Consider the following 22,139-nt stretch of genomic DNA (forward strand, 5'->3'; position numbering starts at 1 on the left):
AAATAATAATGTTCTTAAATAAAGAAGAAGAAAGTTTTTTTTTTTTTTTTTTTCTATAAACAAAAAGGTGTCCTTTTACACAAAAAAAAAAAAAGAACATTCTTCTTTTTTTTTAAGAACATTATTATTTTTTTTTTAAGAACACACATTTTTTTTCTTTTTTTTCCGTCTGCGAAAAATATTTTTTCTTCCTTTTTTCTTCCTTTTTTTTTTTCTTTTTTTTTAAAAAAAAATAAAGAGGACAAAAAAAAAAAAATAATAAAAGAAGTTTAAAAAGAATAAGAAATAACATGAATATGCAAACTCCTTATTATCTCTGTTTATCACATAATTAAAAAAGAACAAAAAGGGGTATGCAACCAATATTTTTTCTTCCCAAAACATTTTACACTCCAAGCATATATATTTTTCCCTTATCACGACACTATATGTCAAAATTATTTATGTGTGTGTGTGTCTGTTCTTTTTAATAAAATGATCTAACTATAACACATTATCAATGAAGGTTATCATCCATTTCACTCCTCGAAAAAACACCTTCATTCTCACAGAATGAAACTTTTAATTTATATCCTTAATCTTAAAGAATAAAACCTAAACCCTGAACACTGAAAACCTGAACCCTAAACCCTGAACCCTGAAAACCTGAACCCTAAACCCTAAACCCTGAACCCTAAACCTAAAACTGTGAGCTCTAAACCTAAAACTGTTAACCCTAAACCCTAAAACCTGAACCCTAAACCCTAAACCCTGAACCCTAAACCCTAAACCCAAAACCCTAAACACTGAACCCTAAACTGTGAACCCTAAACATTGAACCCTAAACCCTGAACCCTGAACCCTAAACCCTAAACCTAAAACTAAACCCTGAACCCTAAAACCTGAACCCTAAACCCTGAACCCTGAACCATGAACCCTGAACCCTGAACCCTGAACCCTAAACCCTGAACCCTAAACCCTAAACCTAAACCCTGAACCCTAAACCCTGAAACCTAAACCCTGAACCCTAAACCCTAAACCCTGAAACCTGAACCCTAAACCCTAAACCCTGAACCCTAAACCCTAAACCCTAAACCCTAAACCCTAAACCCTAAACCCTAAACCCTGAACCGTAAACCCTAAACCCTAAACCCTAAAACCATGAATCTTGAATCCTAAACCCTAAACCCTAAACCCTAAACCTAAAACCCTAAAACCATGAATCTTGAATCCTAAACCCTAAACCCTGAACCCTAAACCTAACACCCTAAACCTAACACCCTAAACCTAACACCCTAAACCTAACACCCTAAACCTAACACCCTAAACCTAACACCCTAAACCTAAACCTAAAACTAAACCCTGAACCCTAAAACCTGAACCCTAAACCCTAAAACCCTAAACCCTGAATCCCTAAAATCTGAACCCTGAACCCTGAACCCTGAACCCTGAATCCCTAAAATCTGAACCTTGAACCCTGAACCCTGAACCCTGAACCCTGAACCCTAAGCACGAAGTCTTATACAATGAATTCTTCTTTCTTTATTTATTTCTTTATTTATTTCTGTATTTCTTGCTTTCCTTCTTCTTTACTTCTTCTTTTTTTTCTTCCTATTTCTTTTTCCTTCTATTTCTTCCTACTTTCTTTTTTCATCTTTTTTTTCCCCTCTGAAAGCCTTCCTTTTTCTTCTCCCCTAATACTTCCTTTTTATCCTCTTTAAACTTTCTTTCTTTTTCCTCTATTAAGTAGTCTTTTTTCTTTTCCGCTTAAACCTTCTTTCTTAGTTCTCCCTTTTATAATCTTTTGTTTCTTTTTTTACCAATTAAATAATCCTTCTTCTCTTTCTTCCTTAACCCATCTTCTCTTCTTCTTCTCCTTTAAACTTTTAATTCTTCACTTCAGTCTTCCCTTTTTTTCTCCCTTTAAAACGTCTTTCCTTTACTATTTGAACCTTCTTTCTTTTCCTTATTAAAACCTTTTTCTTTTTCCCCTTTAAACATTCTTTCTTTTTTCTTCTTCCTTTTAAACCGTCTTTCTTTTTTTCCTTTTCCTTTATACCTTCTTTCTTTTCCATAAATTCTTCCTTCTTCTCATTTTTTTCAATCCTTCCTTTTTCTTTTACTTTAGGAAGCTTAATCTCTTCCTCTTCCCCTTTGAACTTTCCTTCTATTCCTTTTCTTTCTTCTTTTTTTTCCTTTTCCTACCTTTTCTTTTTATTGCTTTTTCTTTTTATTCCTTTTCTTTTCCCTTTCTTTCCTTTTCTTTCTATTCCTTTTCTTTTTATACCTTTTCCTTTTCCTTTTATTCCTTCTCTTTCATTCCCTTTCCTTTTTCTTTTCTTTGCTTTTCTTTTTATTCCTCTTCTTTCTTATTCCTCTTCTTTTTTATTCCTCTTCTTTCTTATTCCTCTTCCTTCTTATTCCTCTTCCTTCCCTTTCCTTTACTTTTTATTCCTTTTTTTTCTTATTACATTTCTTTCTTATACCTTTTCCTTTCCTTTCCTTCGTTCCAATCTGAACGTTCTCTTTTTTTCCCCCTTTAAGAAACATTCTTTCTTCTTTTCCTTCCCTGTAAAACCTTCTTTCCTTCCCTTTAAAAACCTTCTTTCCTTTCCCCTCTTTAGAACTTTCTTTTCTTCGTCCTTTAAAATCTTCTTTTTCTTCCCCCTCTAAGGAACCTTCCTTTTCTTCCCCCCTAAGAAACCTTCTTTCTTTTCTCCCTTTTAAAAACTTCTTTCCTTCCCTTAAACTTGCCTTCTTTCTGTTTCTATCCTTTAAACATTCTTTCCTTCCTTTTAAAACCTTCTTTTTCTTCCTCTTAAACCTTCTTTCTTCTTTTTTCCTCCTTTGAGAAACCTTCCTTCCTTCTTTCCTTTTCCCCTTAAACAAAACTTTCCTTCATATTTTCCTTCCTTCGAGAAACCCTCCCTTTCCTTCTTATATTATTGTCTTTTTTGGCAATGAAAGAAGGAACAGAAAAGAAAAAAGGAACGAATTGAACAGAAGGAGAAAAGAAGAAGGAAATAAATAAGGAACGGAATAGAACAGGAAGAACGAAATAAAGAAGGAAGAATAAGGGAAGAGAGTAAAGGTTTTAGGGATGTTAAATTTCAGATTCCGGGTTGAGGAGTAAAGCTTGTAGGATATTAGAATAAGGTTTTAGGGTATATAAGTAAGGTTTTAGGGTATATGAGTAAGGTTTTAGGGTATAGGAATAAGGTTTTTAGGGTACAGGAGGAAGGTCTTAGGGGTATAAGAAGAAGGTTTTAGGGTATAGGAATAAGGTTTTAGGGGTATATAAGTAAGGTTCCGGGGTTAGCTTTAGCTACTTTAGGGGGGGGGAGAGGAAAAACTCCTTGTAGACAGAGACCGGATACTACGCACCAACAGGATAGCAGATAGACCAAAACCGGATAGTACACACCACAACCGGACAATAGAAGAAGAAAAAAAAAGGGGGCACGTCGAATAGGACGACGGAAGAAAATCGCTAATTTTGAAAAATTTAAGGAAGGAGAAAAAATATTCTCATTGCTATTATTTTTTTTCAATTAATCATACAAATTGTAGAAGGCAACAACAAATCATGGCGGCATCAACATCCAGCAATGGATTCATGGAAGAATGGATGAAGACAATACTGAACAATAAGGGAGGGACGACTCCGACGAATCCTCAGGAAATTACGGTAAGTGGATGTAATAAAATAAAAAAGAAGGAGAGGTGAAGAGAAGCGCAAAAGCGAAAATATGTCACAGAAGTAAAAGGGAAAGAAAGGAAAGAAGAGCGAAAAGAAAGATAGAAAGAGAAAAGGAAGAGAAGTAAGGAGGATTCCGGATTTAGGGTTTAGGGTTTGAAGGTTTAGGGTTTAGGGTTTAGGGTTTGAAGGTTTAGGGTTTAGGGTTTGAAGGTTTAGGGTTTAGGGTTTGAAGGTTTAGGGTTTAGGGTTTGAAGGTTTAGGGTTTAGGGTTTATATTCTATGTAAAATTCAGCATTTTTTAGGGTGCATGTGTAAGATTTCGCATTTTTAGGTTGCGGGATTTATAATATTTTTACAGGTGTATATGTGTAAGATTTCGTATTTTTAGGTTGCGAGATTTATAATATTTTACCCTGTATATGTGTAAGATTTCGCATTTTTAGGTTGCGGTATATAATATTTTTTCGGTGTATATGTGTAAGATTTTGCATTTAGGTTGCAGGATTTATAATATTTTACGGTGTATATGTGTAGGATTTCGCACTTTTAGGTTACGGGATATAATATTTTACGGTGTACATGTGTAGGATTTCGTATTTTTAGGTTGCGGGATTTATAATATTTTAACGGTGTATATGTGTAAGATTTCGTACTTAGGTTGCAGGATTTAATATTTTACGGTGTATATGTGTAAGATTTCGTATTTAGGTTTTGGGATTTAATATTTTACGGTGTATATGTGTAAGATTTCGTATTTAGGTTACGGGATTTAATATTTTACGGTGTATATGTGTAAGATTTCGTATTTAGGTTGCGGGATTTATAATATTTTAGGGTGTATATGTAATATTTCGTGTTTAGGTTGCGGGATTTATAATATTTTACGGTGTATATGTGTAAAATTTGGTATTTTTAGGTTGCGGGATTTAATATTTTTTCGGTGTATGTGTAAGATTTTGCATTTAGGTTGCGGGATTTAATATTTTACGGTGTATATGTGTAAGATTTCGTATTTAGGTTACGGGATTTAATATTTTACGGTGTATATGTGTAAGATTTCGTATTTAGGTTGCGGGATTTATAATATTTTAGGATGTATATGTAATATTTCGTGTTTAGGTTGCGGGATTTATAATATTTTACGGTGTATATGTGTAGGATTTCGTATTTTTAGGTTGTGGGATTTATAATATTTTACGGTGTATATGTGTAAGATTTGGTATTTTTAGGTTGCGGGATTTAATATTTTACGGTGTATATGTGTAGGATTTCGTATTTTTAGGTTGCAGGATTTATAATATTTTACGGTGTATATGTGTAAGATTTTGTATTTAGGTTGCAGGATTTAATATTTTACGGTGTATATGTGTAAGATTTCGTATTTAGGTTGCGGGATTTATAATATTTTACGGTGTATATGTGTAAGATTTCGTATTTACGTTGCGGGATTTAATATTTTACGGTGTATATGTGTAAGATTTCGTATTTAGGTTGTGGGATATAATATTTTACGGTGTACATGTGTAAGATTTCGCATTTTTAGGTTGCGGGATATAATATTTTACGGAGTATGTGTAAGATTTCGTATTTAGGTTTGCGTGATTTATAATATTTTACGGTATATGTGTAAGATTTCGTATTTAGGTTGCGGGATTCAATATTTTACGGTGTATGTGTGTATGATTTCGCATTTTTAGGTTGCGGGATTTATAATATTTTACGGTGTATATGTGTAAGATTTTTTATTTAGGTTGCGGGATTTATAATATTTTACGGTATATGTGGAAGATTTCGTATTTAGGTTGCGGGATTTATAATATTTTAACGGTGTATATGTGTATGATTTCGCATTTTTAGGTTGCGGGATTTATAATATTTTACGGTGTATATGTGTAAGATTTTTTATTTAGGTTGCGGGATTTATAATATTTTACGGTATATGTGGAAGATTTCGTATTTAGGTTGCGGGATTTATAATATTTTAACGGTGTATATGTGTAAGATTTCGTATTTAGGTTTGCGTGATTTATAATATTTTACGGGGTGTATGTGTAAGATTTCGTATTTAGGTTGCGGGATTTATAATATTTTACGGTGTATGTGTGTATGATTTCGCATTTTTAGGTTGCGGGATTTATAATATTTTACGGTGTATATGTGTAAGATTTTGTATTTAGGTTGATGGATATAATATTTTACGGTGTATATGTGTAAGATTTCGTATTTAGGTTGCGGGATATAATATTTTACGGTGTATATGTGTAAGATTTCGTATTTTTAGGTTGCGGGATTTATAATATTTTACGGTGTATATGTGTAAGATTTCGAATTTAGGTTTACGGGATTTACAATATTTTACGGTGTATATGTGTAAGATTTCGTATTTAGGTTGCGGGATTTAATATTTTACGGTGTATATGTGTAGGATTTCGTATTTTTAGGTTGCGAGATTTATAATATTTTACGGTGTATATGTGTAAAATTTCGCATTTTGTGGGTGTATGTATAGGATTTCTCATTCTTAGTCTGTGTATGTGGGAAATTTTGTATTTTTAAGGTTAAGGTTATTGGGTACGAGGATAGCGACTTGGCCTTCCATTTGGTTTTCTGGGAAATGATTTTCTTTTTTTCGCGGAAAAAAAGAAAAAGAAAAAAAAAAGAAAAAAAGGTGGGCTTGGAAGATGAAAAGGTTTTAAGGGTGTTGGAATAAAGGCAGGGGTCCTATAATAACGTTGTAGGGGTGTTGGAATAAGGTTGTTGGGGTGTTGGAATGATGGTTGCAGGGGTGTTGGAATAACGTTGTAGGGGTGTTGGAATAACGTTGTAGGGGTGTTGGAATAACGTTGTAGGGGTGTTGGAATAACGTTGTAGGGGTGTTGGAATAACGTTGTAGGGGTGTTGGAATAACGTTGTAGGGGTATTGGAATGATGTTGTTTGTGGTGTTGGAATGATGTTGTTGTGGTGTTGGAATGATGTTGTTGGGGTGTTGGAATGATGTTGTTGGGGTGTTGGAATGATGTTGTTGGGGTGTTGGAATGATGTTGTTGGGGGTGTTGGAATAACGTTGTAGGGGTGTTGGAATAACGTTGCAGGGGTTAGCTTTAGTTGAGGAAGGGGAGGAAAGGAAAAGCTCCTCGTAGACAAACTAAACCGGATACTACGCACTGACCTGATGGCGGAGAAACCGGAATCTGCACATTAACCGAATGGTGGGAAGCGGATGGCACAGAAATTGGAAACTGGGAAACGGAAACTATATGCCACAACCCGGGAAGAACCAACCCAACGGACAGAGAAAAAAAAAAGGGAAAAAAAAGAAAGAAAAAAAATGTTGCGGAGAAGGAGGAATTTTTAGTATATCCATATATATATGTGTGTGCACAGTTCTAGTTGCATGAATAATTATTTTGCAAATTTTTCCCTGTTTTTTTTCATTTTTTGTAGGAGAAGTTGAAGGAGGATTTGGAGCGTACATTCGGGGAATTGAAAGAATGGTTGCGGAGGACAGAGGCAGTGGAAATAGCAACGCTATGTGGTAGTATTACGGCAGATCTGGCAGCGGGGGGCGGGGGCAGTGAGGCAGTAAGAAGTCAATATTTAAAGGAAATATGTAAAGGAATCGCTGAAATAAAATATTTCACAAGTGGAGTGGAGAAGGCGAGGGGTATGGTTGGGTCGTCGCCGGGCGTGTGGGATGAGGGAGCGAAAATTACCACTCTTACTCCAGAAAAAGCTTATCCACGTTGTATTGTTGGGGCTGTCGCCCTGTCCGAAATATATGGGGACCATTGCTACTTGGAGGGCATCTTGGGGGAAATATCGTCTAAAGTGGAGGACAAATTAAAGCAGCATCTGGAGCAGGGGGGAACTGATGGAAAATCGAACCTTTCGGATCAGTTGTATAAATGTAAAGGAATAAATGGGATCGATTTATTAGTCGGTAAATCAATTCTTGAGAATGAAATTAAAATTTGGACAAAGGAGAAAAGGGGCACTAATGGTCCCTGGAGGATAAAGATGCCATGGAACTATTGGACAAATGTCTGCAGGAAGCAGAGGAGTAACCAGGCGGCACTGCAACAACAGAGAGAAAATAATGCCTCAGTTATGACATCATTCCTAAATGTGGGGGAACCAATACCTCTGGGGGGGGGTCGCTCATCAGGAAGTGGCAGACGGAAGATAGGGGACATACTGGTGAATAGGGATGATCAGTACAAATTAGACCCGAGCAAATTAGAAAATGCACTTAAGGACGTAATGAAGAATAATGGTGAAGTGGACTCTGACAAACTGAAGACAGCACTGGATAAGTTAGAGGGGGAAGCTCAAGAGAAAATGTGGGAAGTACAAAAACTAAGTAAGACCTAAATTTTTCATGTATTCATGCCACAGCAGTTTCTGTATAGGACACATGCAAACACCACTCATTTCCCTACCCTACCCCCCTTATGGTCCTATTTGGGTATCACACTTGCTATACATATAGAAAATTCCTCCCAAATCACACTTCGTTCGATGCAGGTAAACCGTGTAATAGCAATGAATTGTGTAGTCGCTTAGAATGTGTATTAGGGCAAAAGAAGGGATTGGATGGCAGTTCTACAGGGAAACCCGCAACGGACGTAAGAGGGGGCGATAGACAATTACGCACATATACATATACATGTATGCATATGCATATATATATATATATATATATATATATATTTACCTGTAGGAGGCCCTGTGGAACGACGTCCAAACTCAAGTCACCAACCTTGTCACAACTATATCTACCAATGCAGCCAACGACAACGAGACAGACCAGTACTGCAATGACATCACATGCCCAAATGATAAGGCAGATTGTGTGAGCAAAACAACATGCAAACTTATTGTTAAAGCATTAAAGGACATACATGAAATCAAGAAAGAAAAGGGGACAGGTTCAGAACCGGACAAAGAGAATGACCGAATATTTCGTTCTACCATGCGCTGTATGGCGCTTAATGCCTTTATACACAAACTAAAGCAGCATGCTGAGGAGGGTGGTTATGCTTGTGCTGTAGAGAAAGGAATAGAAGAGGCCTTTGATGCAGCGAAGAAAAATCTAAATAATTGGTGTGGGAAAAATAGTAGTGGAGGTGGTAATGTGAAGGGTTCATGTGAGGAATGTAAGGAACAGGAGTGTATCAGTTCTAAAATTGGGAACGAACTTCTGTTGGAGAAAGTGATGAATAAGTTAAACACTGAATCCAACACCAAAACCAAAATACAATCCACATTATCCAATATAAATAAGAAGGTCACTTTATGCAAACGTCTCCAATGTTTAGCATCTCGAGTACTTGCACTTACAACATCCAGCACGGCAAGTTCACAATTGAAGCAGAATGCGGTAAGTGGACTGTAAAATGCAATAAGAGAGGAGGTGGAAAGAAAATAGGAGGAAATGGAATAAAAAAGAAAAGAAATAAAAAGAAAAAGGAATAAAAAGAAAAAGGAATTAAAGAGAAGGAAAAGGAAAAAAACATAAAGGGTTTAGGGTTCGGGAATAAGGTTGTGGGGGTATAAAAAGAAGGTTGCAGGGTATAAGATGAAGGTTGTAGGCGTGTTAGAATAAGGTTTTAGGGGTATATGAGTAAGGTTGTAGGGTATCAGAATAATGTTTAAGGTGTTTCAGATGTCAGATTCAGGGTTTAGGAGTAAAGTTTTAGGGGTATAGCAGTAAGGTTTTAGGGGTGTTACAAGTCAGATTCCGGGTTTAGGAGTAAGGTTCTAGGGTATAGGAATAAGGTTGTTGGGGTATTAGAATAAGGTTGTAGTGATGTTGGAATAACGTTGTGGGGGTGTTAGAATAAGGTGGTACGGGTATAGGAGTAAGGTTTTAGGGGTATTAGAATAGGGTTCCGGGGTTAGCTTTAGTTGAGTAAGGGGGAGAGGAAAAACTTCTCGCAGACAGGTACCGTATACTACACGAACCGGATACTACACAGACCAACACGAAAGAGAAAAGGAAAAGAAAAAAAGAAAAAGAAAAAGAAAAAGAAAAAAAAAAAAAAGAAAAGAAAAAGAATGTATACTAATACATATATATATATATATATATATATATTTCCTACTTTGCAGAAAACCTTTTGGGATAGTGGCGGCGAAGTCGCCAACTTATGGACAGAATTGGCAGATGCCATGAAGAAGAGTAATGGAAAAGTGAACAAAGAATGTGATAAATTATATGATAATAGACAACCCACCGAACCTGAGAAGAGGGCATGCCAACATCTTACATTAGGTTTCAACAGACTAAAAGATAATTCAACTTCTAACGGACACATCCTGTCTCAATACCAATCGTTGAGACAAACAGTGGGTTGTTTCCTTCTTAAAGAATATGCAAAAAAAATGAAAGAAGAATCGACTTGTGTCATAGATGCTGGTATAAGGGAAGCTTTCAAGTCATGGAATCCAACTACTAATGTTAATTGCACGAACGGTAGTTCGTGCATTGAATGTAAATGGGATGATAAGGAATATGAAGGTTGCAACGTGAATATTACCACCAGTGGCAACAACAACCAACAGGATGCCAAGATTAACGTTCAAGACATGGTGACAGGCGGCACAACTGTAACTGACGCCCTAAAGAAAATAAATGAAATGGATAAGTTATGCGATTATATTAAATGTGCCGCACCGAATTGGTTCAAACAATACGCAAAGCCCAATGGTGGCAGTAATAGCGGTACGAAGAAAGATTGGGTAAGTATTACTACAAACTACACACCACAACCGGACAGCAACAGAAAAAGAGAAAAAAATAAAATAAAATTAAAAATGTGGGGGAGGAGAGGATGAAGAGTGGATTGTAGGGTGTCCAAGGTCAGATTCCGGGTTTAGGAGTAAGGTTGTTAGGGTATAAGAACTTAGATTACGGGTTTAGGTGGAAGGTGTCAGGGTGTTAGAACTTAGATTCCGGGTTTAGGAGGATGTTGTCAGGGTGTTAGGACTTAGATTCTGGGTTTAGGGGGAAGGTTTCAGGGTATAGGAATAAGGTTTTAGGGTTTAGGAGGAAGGTTGTGGGGTTGTTAGGACTTACATTCCTGGTTCATGAGGAAGGGGTCAGGGTGTAAGAACTTAGATTCCGGGTATAGGACAAAGGTGTCAGGGTCTAAGAACTTAGATTCCGGGTTTAGGAAGAATGTGTCAGGGTGTTAGAACTTAGATTCCGGGTTTAGGACAAAGGTGTCAGGGTGTAAGAACTTAGATTCCGGGTTTAGGACAAAGGTGTCAGGGTCTAAGAACTTAGATTCCGGGTTTAGGAGGAAGGTTGTAGGGGTGTTAGAACTCAGATTCCGGGTTTAGGAGGAAGATGTCAGGGTGTTAGAACTTAGATTCCGTGTTTAGGAGGAAAGTGTCAGGGTATAAGAATTTAGATTCCGGGTTTAGGACAAAGGTGTCAGGGTGTTAGAACATAGATTCCGGGTTTAAGAAGAAGGTGTAAGGGTGTTAGAACTTAGATTCCGGGTTTAGGACAAAGGTGTCAGGGTGTTAGAACTTAGATTCCGGGTTTAGGGGGAAAGTTGTACGGGTGTTAGAACTTAGATTCCGGGTTCAGGAGGAAGGTGTCGGGGTGTTAGGACTTAGATTCCTGGTTTAGGAGGAAGGCGTCAGGGTGTTAGGACTTAGATTCCGGATTTAGGAGAAAGGTGTCAGGGTGTTAGGACTTAGATTCCGGGTTAAGGACAAAGGTCTAAGTGTGTTAGAACTTTAATTCCGGATTTAGGACGAAGGTGTCAGGGTGTTAGAACTTAGATTCCGGGTTTAGAGCGAAGTTGTCAGGGTGTAAGAACTCAGATTCCGGGTTTAGGAGAAAGGTTGTTAGGGTGTAAGAACTTAGATTCCGAGTTTAGGACAAAGGTGTCAGGGTGTTAGGACTTAGATTCCGGGTTTAGGACAAAGCTGTCAGGGTATTAGGACTTAGATTCCGGATTTAGGAGGAAGGTGTCCGGGTGTTAAAACTTAGATTCCGGGTTTAGGACAAAGGTGTCAGGGTGTTAGAACTTAGATTCCGGGTTTAGGACAAAGGTGTCAGGGTGTTAGGACTTAGATTACAGGTTTAGGAGAAAGGTTGCTGGGGTGTTAGAATTTAGATTCCGGGTTTAGGAGAAAGGTGTCCGGCTGTTAGGACTTAGATTTCGGGTTTAGGAGGAAAGTGTCAGGGTGTAAGAACTTAGATACCGGGTTTAGGAGGGAGGTGTCAGGGTGTTAGAACTTAGATTCCGCGTTTAGGAGAAAGGTGTCAGGGTGTTAGATGTCAGATTCCGGGTTCAGGAGCGAGGTGTCTGGGTGTCAGAATTTGGATTCCGGGTTTAGGTGGAAGGTGTCCGGCTGTTAGGACTTAGATTTCGGGTTTAGGAGTAAGGTTGTAGGGGTGTTCGATGTCAGCTTCCGGGTTTAGGAGGAAGGTGTCAGGGTGTTAGATGTCAGATTCCGGGTTTAGGACAAAGGTGTCAGGGTGTTAGAACTTAGATTCCGGATTTAGGACAAAGGTGTCAGGGTGTTAGAAGTCAGATTCCGGGTTTAGGACAAAGGTGTCAGGGTGTTAGAACTTAGATTCCGGATTTAGGACAAAGGTGTCAGGGGTGTTAGATGATTCCGGGTTTAGGAAGAACGTTTTAGGGGTATAGGAAGAGGGTTCCGGGTTTAGGAGTAGGGTTCCGGGTTTAGGAGTAGGGTTCTGGGTTTAGGAGTAGGGTTCCGGGTTTAGGAGCAGGGTTCCGGGTTCAGGAGGGAGGTTTTAGGGTTATTAGAACATAGATTGCGGGTTTAGGAGTAGGGTTCCGGGTTTAGGAGTACGGTTCAGGTTTTAGGAGTAAGGTTCCAGGGTTTTGGAGTAAGATTCCGGGGTTTTGGAGAAAGGTTCCAGGGTTTTGGAGTAAGGTTCCAGGGTTTTGGAGTAAGGTTCCAGGGTTTTGGAGTAAGGTTCCAGGGTTTAGGAGTAGGGTTCCGGGTTTAGGAGTAGGATTCCGGGTTTAGAAGTAGGGTTCCCGGTTTAGGAGTAGGGTTCCGGGTTTAGGAGTAGGGTTCCGGGTTTAGGAGTAGGGTTCCGGGTTTAGGAGTATAGTTTCAGGGTATAGGAGTAGGGTTCCGGGTTTAGGAGTAGGGTTCCGGGTTTAGGAGTAGGGTTCCGGGTTTAGGAGTAGGGTTCCGGGTTTAGGAGTAGGGTTCCGGGTTTAGGAGTAGGGTTCCGGGTTTAGGAGTAGGGTTCCGGGTTTAGGAGTAGGGTTCCGGGTTTAGGAGTAGGGTTCCGGGTTTAGGAGTAGGGTTCCGGGTTTAGGAGTAGGGTTCCGGGTCCTGGAGTAAGGTTTTAGGGGTATAAGAGTAAGGTTTCAGGGGTATAGGAATGAGGTTTCAGGGTTTAGGAATAAGGTTCAGGGGTTAGCTTTAGCTACTTTAGGGGGGGAGAAAAAAAACTCCTCGCATACAGGAAGGCAGGCCGGATACGGCATAGAAGCCGGATATTACATAACGAACCTACTACACACTAACCGGTAGCTGCACGAACCGGAGGGCGGGGAAAAACCTACTACGATTGATTAAACCGGAAACTACAAATCAACCCCACATCCCCATCGAACCGGAGAAAGGGGAGAGGAAAAAATGAAGGAAAAGATGAATGAAATAAGAAGGAGGACAAAATAGTGTTAAAGGATGGCGAAGTTGGAAACTATATGTATAAATATATCCTTATATATACATAGCAGCAGACGTATTTTTTTTTCTCTCTTATGTAGGACAAGTTGAAGAGCAATTTAGCTACAACATTTGGAGAACTGAGGAGGTGGATCACGGTGAAGGTGGAGTCGGATGAAATAAAGGAGCTCTGTGGGGGCGTAGGGGACCTTGTGAGCTGGGGAGGATGGGGGAGAAATCCTTATATGCAGAATTTATGTAAGGCGGTAGTCGAAATAAGATATTTCATAAGTAATGTGGAAACAACGGGGAGTAGGTTCATGGGTCAGGCCGATGAGCGAGCACGAATTGCGCCCCTCACTCCTGATGAAGCCTATCGTCGCTGCATCGTGGGCGCTGTTGCCTTATCCGCGATGTATGGTGATCACTGTCAACTGACTGAAATTATTGAAAAAATAACGAAGGATGTCGACAGTAAATTGGGGAAGCACTTGAGTTCGAAAGACAGGGCAAACTTGGATGAATGCAAAAATATTAGCGCTGCCGAATTGATGATCGGTAGAGCACTTCTTCATAATACAATCAAAACATGGACGGAGGAAGAAAGGATGAAGGGGGGGGGAGGAACCTGGAAGGTGAAGATGCCATGGAGGTATTGGGCGGACGTCTGTAAGCAGAAGAGGGAAGACGCTAATTTGCAACAGCAGAGAAAAGACAATGCAGAAGTTATGACGAACTTCCTGAAACTGGACAACAGGAAAACCGCAGGAAGTAGTGGCGGAACGACCCTAGCAGAAGTATTAACCAATGAAAACTTACAATTAGACTCGGCTACAATAGAGAAGGCACTTCAGGTCGCAGTAGGGGGAAATGGTCAAGTGGATCTTACAGAAATAGACAAGGTTGTACGGGAGCTCAATAAGGTATCTGGGGAAAAAATAGGTTAGTTTTTAAGGGGAGGGGTGGAAGTAAAAAAAAAAAAAAAGTTCAGCTGTTCACCAAAAAAGGAAAGGGAATGTAAGGGAAGGGGAAGGGGAAGGGATTTCCCCTTCCCCTTCTCCTTCCTCTTCTCCTTCCCTCTTCTTTTTCTTTCCCTTCATTTTTTTGCATTCTTCCTTCCTTTCTTTTTTTTCCCTTTCTTCGTGCAGCTCAGGAATGCATGAAAAACAGCAGCAAGAAATTTTGTGAGCGCTTGGACTGTGCAAAAGATTATTGGAATTTGACGAAGGAGAAGAGCAGCAGTAACACGGTAAGGAGGGGAAAGACTGTTCATATATACATATAAGTACATATATGTATATATATATTCATATATACGTATGTATATATATATGTACATATATACACATTCACTTTCTATATAGGGAGATTTCTGGGACAGCAACGTCAAGGAGAAGCTGAACAGTCTCCTGTCTACTACGACTATTAATGCTGATGGCACCACTGCTAACCTCTGTGAGAACGGTGACTTAGATAGTGCAAATAAGGCAGCTTGCAAACACATGGCAAAATTTTTGCACGAGATGTACAAAAATGGGAGTAGTGACCCTAAGCAATATTCTGCTCAAATGGTACAATGTCTTTTATTAAAAGCATATGCTGCAAAATTAAAGGAGCAAGCAAAACAAAAAGGATATTGTGACATACAACTCGGCATAGACAGGGCATTCGAGTCTGCAAGCGCCATTAAAACAACTAATTGTACGAATAATAAGTCCTGCATTGTTTGCAACTGGACCGACGAAGACTATAGCAAACTTAACACTTGCAACATTGACAACACCTCTGGCAGTGTAAAGTCTAAAGTGGAATCAATGTTAAAAGAAAACGGCCAAACGCAAGACAACAAAATACAACAAACCTTAACTGATATAAATAATAAAAACCCCCTCTGTCAACGTCTCCAATGTTTAGCAACTAAAGGACAGAACAACAACGTAAGAAAGTAACCCTATGCATATACTTACACATACGTACATACACATTTATATACTTATGTATATACATATAAGTATATATATGTACATATTTATGTATGTATATACATATATGTATGTATATATGTATATGTATATGCATATATATATATGTAATCACGACCTTATACAGGACAAATTTTGGCAGAATGGCGGCGAAGTCGGCACCTTATGGAACGAACTGTCCACAGCAATGATGAGACAGAATGGCAGAAATGGGCAGAAGGAATGTAATGAATTGCGAACTCATTCTGAAAAGGCGGCATGCAATTATTTGCATGCCGGCTTAGAAGCACTGTACAAGGGTACGACGACGCCGGCGGCGTCGTTGCCGTCGCCGTCAGGCGACGGCAACAACATCTTAAAGACCAACCCATCGTTTAGACAAACGATGGGTTGTTTCTTACTTCACGCTTATGCAAATGAAATGAAAAAGAAGTCCATTTGTAATATTGATAAAGGGATAGAAAAGGCTTTCGATCTTGGCAAGGGTTTAAGTTCTAATGGTACTTGCAATGCCACTGGCAAGGGACAATGTGTCCCTTGCGAGTTGAAAGAGAAAGACTATGACGAGTGTAAAATTAACACAGATGGTAAAACTGGCACACCACAGACGGAAGTGAAGACCAAATTGAAGACCATCATCACGGAGAACGACCCCGAAATAGAAAAAATGGCAATAGAAGTAAATAAAATAGATGATTTATGCAGACGCTTCCAATGTATATCTGAAAGATGGTTAAAAGACGTCAAAAAGAAGGGGCAGAATGGCGACCCCCTGAAAGCAACGGATTGGGTAAGGAAATAAGCATTACATATATATACATACAAATACATGTATACACTTACATGTATACGCATACATATATACATATATATATGTATATATATATTACTTGTAGAATGATGTATGGAAGGAAGTCAAAAAGGAAATCCCGAAACTTCGCACTGCCCTCGGCAGTGCCACAACTACGACGAATGGAGGCCTTGGTGAATACTGCAAAGGACTCGATGAGAAGGGTGGAAAGGATGCTTGCATCCTTATAGCAGCAGGATTAAAGAACCTCTACAATACTCCTGGTGACGACGTTAATGCATCGTTCCAAAGAACGATGCAATGTGTTTTATTAAATGCCATTGCAGATAAAATGCGGGAAGAATTGCCATGTAAAGAGGAAAGGAGTGTAACGGAAGGGATAGAACATGCTTTTAAGGAAAGTGGTAATATTAAGAATAAAAGTAGCGGTTGCAATGATGCTAATAAATGTTTTACGTGTCCGAGGTTTACGGAATATAGAAATTGCAAAATTAAAGAATATAGCAACGCAGAGCAAGTAACGATGTTAAAAGACAAAGTAGATGAAGTGTTCAACAAGAACGAAGGAAAGGCACAAATGGAGAAAATTCAGGATCAAGCTGTGAAGGACATATGTAAGTAGACATCACCACCAACACAACCACAACCACAATCCTACTTCACAATTCCGGCACTACCACTTCACATCATCACCACCATCATCGCCATCAAACCAGTCTAATATCAACACAACAACAACAACCACCACCATCTTTTTTCAATAAACAATTCATCAACTTCCTTCTTTCCTTTCCATTCCTTCCCTTCCCATTTCAGGCAAACCGTGTACAGAGAAAACCTTTTGCGAAAGTCTTACATGTGTAGCAGAAAAATGGGAAAAAAGGAATAAAGGAACCTCAACCGGAACGACTACCTGGGTAAGAAATGTGTTGTCGTGGATGTGGTCATGGTCGTACTCTGGTGTCCTGATGGTGGAATGGAAACCATAACAGCATCCATAACAACATCAACAACAATAACATCCATAACATCGATAACAATAACAATAATAATAACATCCATAACAACATCCATAACAACAATAATAACATCCATAACAATAATAATAACATCTATAACATCAACAACATATATGTATATACACATATATGTATACGTACAAATGTATATGCATATATGTATGTATGTATATATATATATATGTATATATGTATATATGTATGTATATACGTATATATGTATATGTATGTATATATATTTATATATATATATATATATATATATATATATATATATATATATATATATATATATATATATAACTCCCGTTTTATGTTTAGGAAAAGATGAAGGGTGAATTTGAAACAGAATTAAAGCTACTACTGGAAGACATGAAGGCAGAAGCAAATCAGGCGGCCGTTGCCGGCTACTGCAACGGCAATGGCAGCGCCGGCTGGGAGGACGGCGCTGCAAAAGAAGCTAATCAAGCCGCTTGTAAGCTTGTTGCAGCAGGGCTGCAACGCATATCCAGCATTCAGCATGAATATAGCACGCAGAATGGGTTACCTCGGAAAAATAAAAACCCCTTCGACCACCAAGACATTCAGCAAGTCCTCTCTTGCTTACTGTTAAAGACTTTTGTAAAAGAAATGAAAAAAAGGAGCAAAATTTGTGACATACAACCAGGAGTAGACGCCGCAACTCGTGCATGGAAAGAAATTAAAGAAAAATGCACGAAGCAACCTTGCATTGAATGCAATTTGAAGGACGACGACATCAATAATGACAACTGCCAAATTGGTACGGAGAATGTCAATGTAAAGGAGAAATTGAATGAAATACTCGAAGACAGGGACTATAAGACCAGCGTCAATGAAACCCTCTCCGCAATAACTAAAACAGACGAACCGGGGGCACCATTCTGTAATCGTCTCCAATGTATAGAGGCTCGAGTTAAAGCGCAGCAGGCGCAGACACAGGGCAGGAGCAACGCGGTAAATAGAATATAGAGGCAGGAAAGAAGGTGTATACATATATACAAATATACAAATATACATGTGTACATATATGTACATATTAGTGTATATACATACATACGTACATACATGTATACACACATATGTATATGTATGTATATGCATATATGTATATATATATATATATTTCTTCTATTTACAGGAAAAATTTTGGAAGACAGATGGCGAAGTCGGTATATTATGGAACCAATTGGCACAAGCAATGAAGGATAATAGAAACGACCAATCTGAATGCAATACAGTGGACAATGATAGAGAACCCACCGACCCTGAAAAAAAGGCATGCAATTTTTTGCATGCCGGCTTCAAAGAACTGTATACTCCGGCGACGGGGGCGCCGTCGCCGACGGGCGACATCCTGTCTCAACACCCACTGTTGAGACAAACGATGGGTTGTTTTCTTCTTAAAGAATATGCAAAACAAATGAAAGAGAAAGCGAATTGTTTAGTGGAATCAGGAATAAAAAAAGCTTTTGAGTCATGGAAACCAATTACTAATGGTACTTGCAGTGGCAAGGAACCTTGTGTTCCTTGCCAATGGGAGGATAAGAGCATTGACAACTGCAACATTACCACAAGTGGCAGCACTACAGAGAATGCAAAGGACAAATTAAAAACAGTACTACCTCCAGACGGTGACAAAACCGTAACTGACACCCTAACGAAAATAAACGAAACAGAGTCTTTATGTGCCAAACTCCAATGTGCCGCACCAAAATGGTTCCACAACCAAAAGAACAAAGGAGGGAGTAGTGGTACTAATAAGAAGAGTTGGGTAAGTACTACTATATGAATATATATACATATACATACGTATATGTATATGTATATGTATATGTATATGTATATGTATATGTATATGTATATGTATATGTATATGTATATGTATATGTATATGTATATGTATATGTATATGTATATGTATATGTATATGTATATGTATATGTATATGTATATGTATATGTATATGTATATGTATATGTATATGTATATGTATATGTATATGTATATGTATATGTATATGTATATGTATATGTATATGTATATGAATATGTATGTGTATATATGTATATGTATATAGATACATATGTATGTATACATATACATATCTTCTTCTTTTTTTTAACAGTGTAACTTTTGGGATGAAGGTGTCAAACCAACATTGCAATCAATGTTCAAACAAATCGAGTCCGATGCAAAGAACAAACCCAATACCACAATCTGCCGAAACTTTGGTGATGGTAATCCTGATAGTGTTGAAAGAAAAGCATGTAATCATATCATAGCAGGTTTAGAACACATTAACGATATTCCACCAAGTGGTAGTGGTGGTAATGGTAAGGACAACTCACTGCTCGATCGAGCAGTGGGTTGTATTGCTCTTAACATGTACGCTGATAAAATAATTAATGAAGCGAAAGAGAAATGTCCCATTGATGAGACCACAATAAATAAAATGTTCACTAAATGGAATGAAAAAAATAATTCTTTGTCTTCGCCTTCGTCTTCATGTAATGGAGGTGGTAATAATAATAATTGTTTTATTTGCATAAGAGAACCAGATTTTAAGGGTTGCAACCTCAGTGTTGACAGCAATTTGATTAATACATCACCATCACAACCAAATGGACAAAAATGCAATGATAACAAGAACAAAGACAATAAGAACGTCCAAAAACAAATGAAAAAACTCCTCGAAGACAACAACCCATCCCAATCCAACATTAACACCAAAATAAAATCCACCTTAACTACTATCACCGAAATGACCTCTTCTTTCTGTACTCAAGTCCAATGCGCAATAAAAAAAAAACTGAAGAACAACAATGGAAAAACACTTCCAAATGGAACGATCACACAACCTTGGGTAAGGGCGGTAGACAACTACATATATATTTATACATAAATGCATAGATGTATGTATATATGTATGTATGTATATATGTATATATGTATAGATGTATATTTGTATATATGTATATGTATATATATACATATGTATATGTATATGTATATGTATATGTATATGTATATGTATATGTATATGTATATGTATATGTATATATGTATCTGTGTATATGTATATATGTATATGTATACACATATGTGTATACATATGTGTACACATATACATATATATTTTTTCCTCCCTCTTTTTCTTTTGTTCTATGTTTAGGATGCCTTGGAAAAAGACATCGGAAGGGAATTAAATGAACTTTTAGAATATATGACGAAGGGACAGAGTCAATCTGATCTCCTAACATACTGCGACAAGGACGCTGAATGGAATCAAATTGGCCATAAAGAAGGCAAAACAAATAAAGCAGCTTGTTTACTTTTTGCTGCAGGGTTGCAGCACATTTATACCCACGGTAATGGCCGTGTTAACGGCCCATCGTTTGGACAAACGATGGGTTGCTTATTTCTTAAAGAATATGCAAAACAATTAAAAGAAATGGCAAAAAAACAAAAAGAGTATAAGGTACATCCTAAATGTAGCGTAGAGGATGGTATAAAACATGCTTTTGAACAAAGTGCAAAAATTATGAATGACACACCTCCATGCAAAAATAATGGTAATTCTTGTTTTGTGTGCAAACAAAACGAAGACGATTATAAAGATTGCCTAATTGGCTCTGACAGTGTAAAGTCTAAAGTGGAATCACTGATCAAAGACGACCAAAACAAAGAACATATGCAACAAACATTAGAAAATACAGTCTGTCCCATCCTTCTTACGGATCTCCTTACCCCTTTTCTTCCTTTGGCTCCTGTCTCTATTGGCCTTTCTGCTATGGCTTATTACCTTTGGAAGGTAAGATTAAAAAATTAATAAAAAAAAAAAAAAGAAAAAAATTAATAAAAAAAAAATAAAAAATTTTTCAATGGTTAAAGTTAAAAGAACAATTTTAATGGTTAAAAGGAAAAAAAAAATTTTTTAATGGTTAAAAGGAAAAAAAAAAATTTTTAATGGTTTAAATAAAATAAAATAAATGTGTAAAAATAACATTTCACAATCTTCTTAGCAAAAATATCCTCTCATTTTTTTTTTTTTTTTTTTTTTTTTTTTGTAGTATTTTGGTCCTCTTGGTAAAGGAGGACCACGTTTCAGAAGATCTCCTACTGAAATTCCTGGTTCATCGGTACAGGAACAACTCCTCGATCATGTGGAAGAAGCCGGTTCACATGAATATCAATTGGTGAAGGAACGAAAACCTCGTTCTGCTCCAACGAGAACGAAACGTTCTGGTCCCGTGAATCGCCGCACGATTATTGAAATTCATTTTGAAGTGTTGGATGAATGTCAAAAAGGGGACACACAATTGAACCAGAAGGATTTTCTGGAACTTTTGGTTCAAGAGTTCATGGGATCGGAATTTATGGAAGAAGAACAGGTTCCTAAGGAAGAGTTTCTTATGGAAGGTGTTCCTATGGAACTTGTTCCTATTGAAGAAGTTCCAAGTTTAGGTTCCGGGTTACTGGTTTAAGGTTCAGTGTTTAGGGTTCACAGTTTAGGGTTTACAGTTTAGGGTTCACAGTTTAGGGTTCAGGGTTCATGTTCTCAGGTTCGCGGTTTAGGGTTTAGGTTTTAGGGTTGACGGTTTAAGGTTCACGGTTCAGGGTTTAGGACTGGAGTAAATATGTGATAAGGAGAATATTGGTTTCATACCCCCCTTTTGTCTTTTTTTTTTTTATGTGATAAATAGACATAAGGAGTTTGAATATTCATGTTATTTCTTATTCTTTTTAAAGTTCTTTTATTATTTTTTTTTTTTTGTCCTTTTTATTTTTTCTTTAAAAAAAAAAAAAAAAAGAAGAAAAAGAAGATTCTTTCTTCCACCTTTATGTCTTATTTTTTTTGTAACTTTTTTTTTTTTTTTTTCTGTGAAAATTTAAAAAATGTTCATTGAATTTTTTTTTCTTTTGTTACAAAAATTTTGTCTTCATAATTTTT

At 37.6% G+C, this 22,139-nt stretch overlaps 1 protein-coding gene across 1 annotated transcript; it reads left to right on the forward strand.

Moving 5' to 3' along the window:
* Positions 1-3,565: 3,565 nt before the first annotated feature.
* PKNH_0416700 (SICAvar, type I) lies at positions 3,566-21,672 on the forward strand (the record flags this gene model as incomplete). The annotated part of the gene is made up of 16 exons (XM_039113870.1): positions 3,566-3,667; positions 7,125-8,040; positions 8,205-8,305; positions 8,401-9,060; positions 9,792-10,421; positions 13,457-14,297; positions 14,504-14,604; positions 14,720-15,292; positions 15,465-16,127; positions 16,234-16,762; positions 16,965-17,065; positions 17,489-18,142; positions 18,327-18,959; positions 19,314-20,051; positions 20,361-20,999; positions 21,259-21,672. The coding sequence occupies 16 exons, from the start codon at positions 3,566-3,568 to the stop codon at positions 21,670-21,672; spliced, it is 8,295 nt and encodes a 2,764-aa protein (XP_038969482.1).
* Between the last annotated feature and the right edge of the window lie 467 nt (positions 21,673-22,139).

This window comes from Plasmodium knowlesi (assembly GCF_000006355.2).
Source record: "Plasmodium knowlesi strain H genome assembly, chromosome: 4".
Classification (NCBI taxonomy): Eukaryota; Apicomplexa; class Aconoidasida; order Haemosporida; family Plasmodiidae; genus Plasmodium; species Plasmodium knowlesi.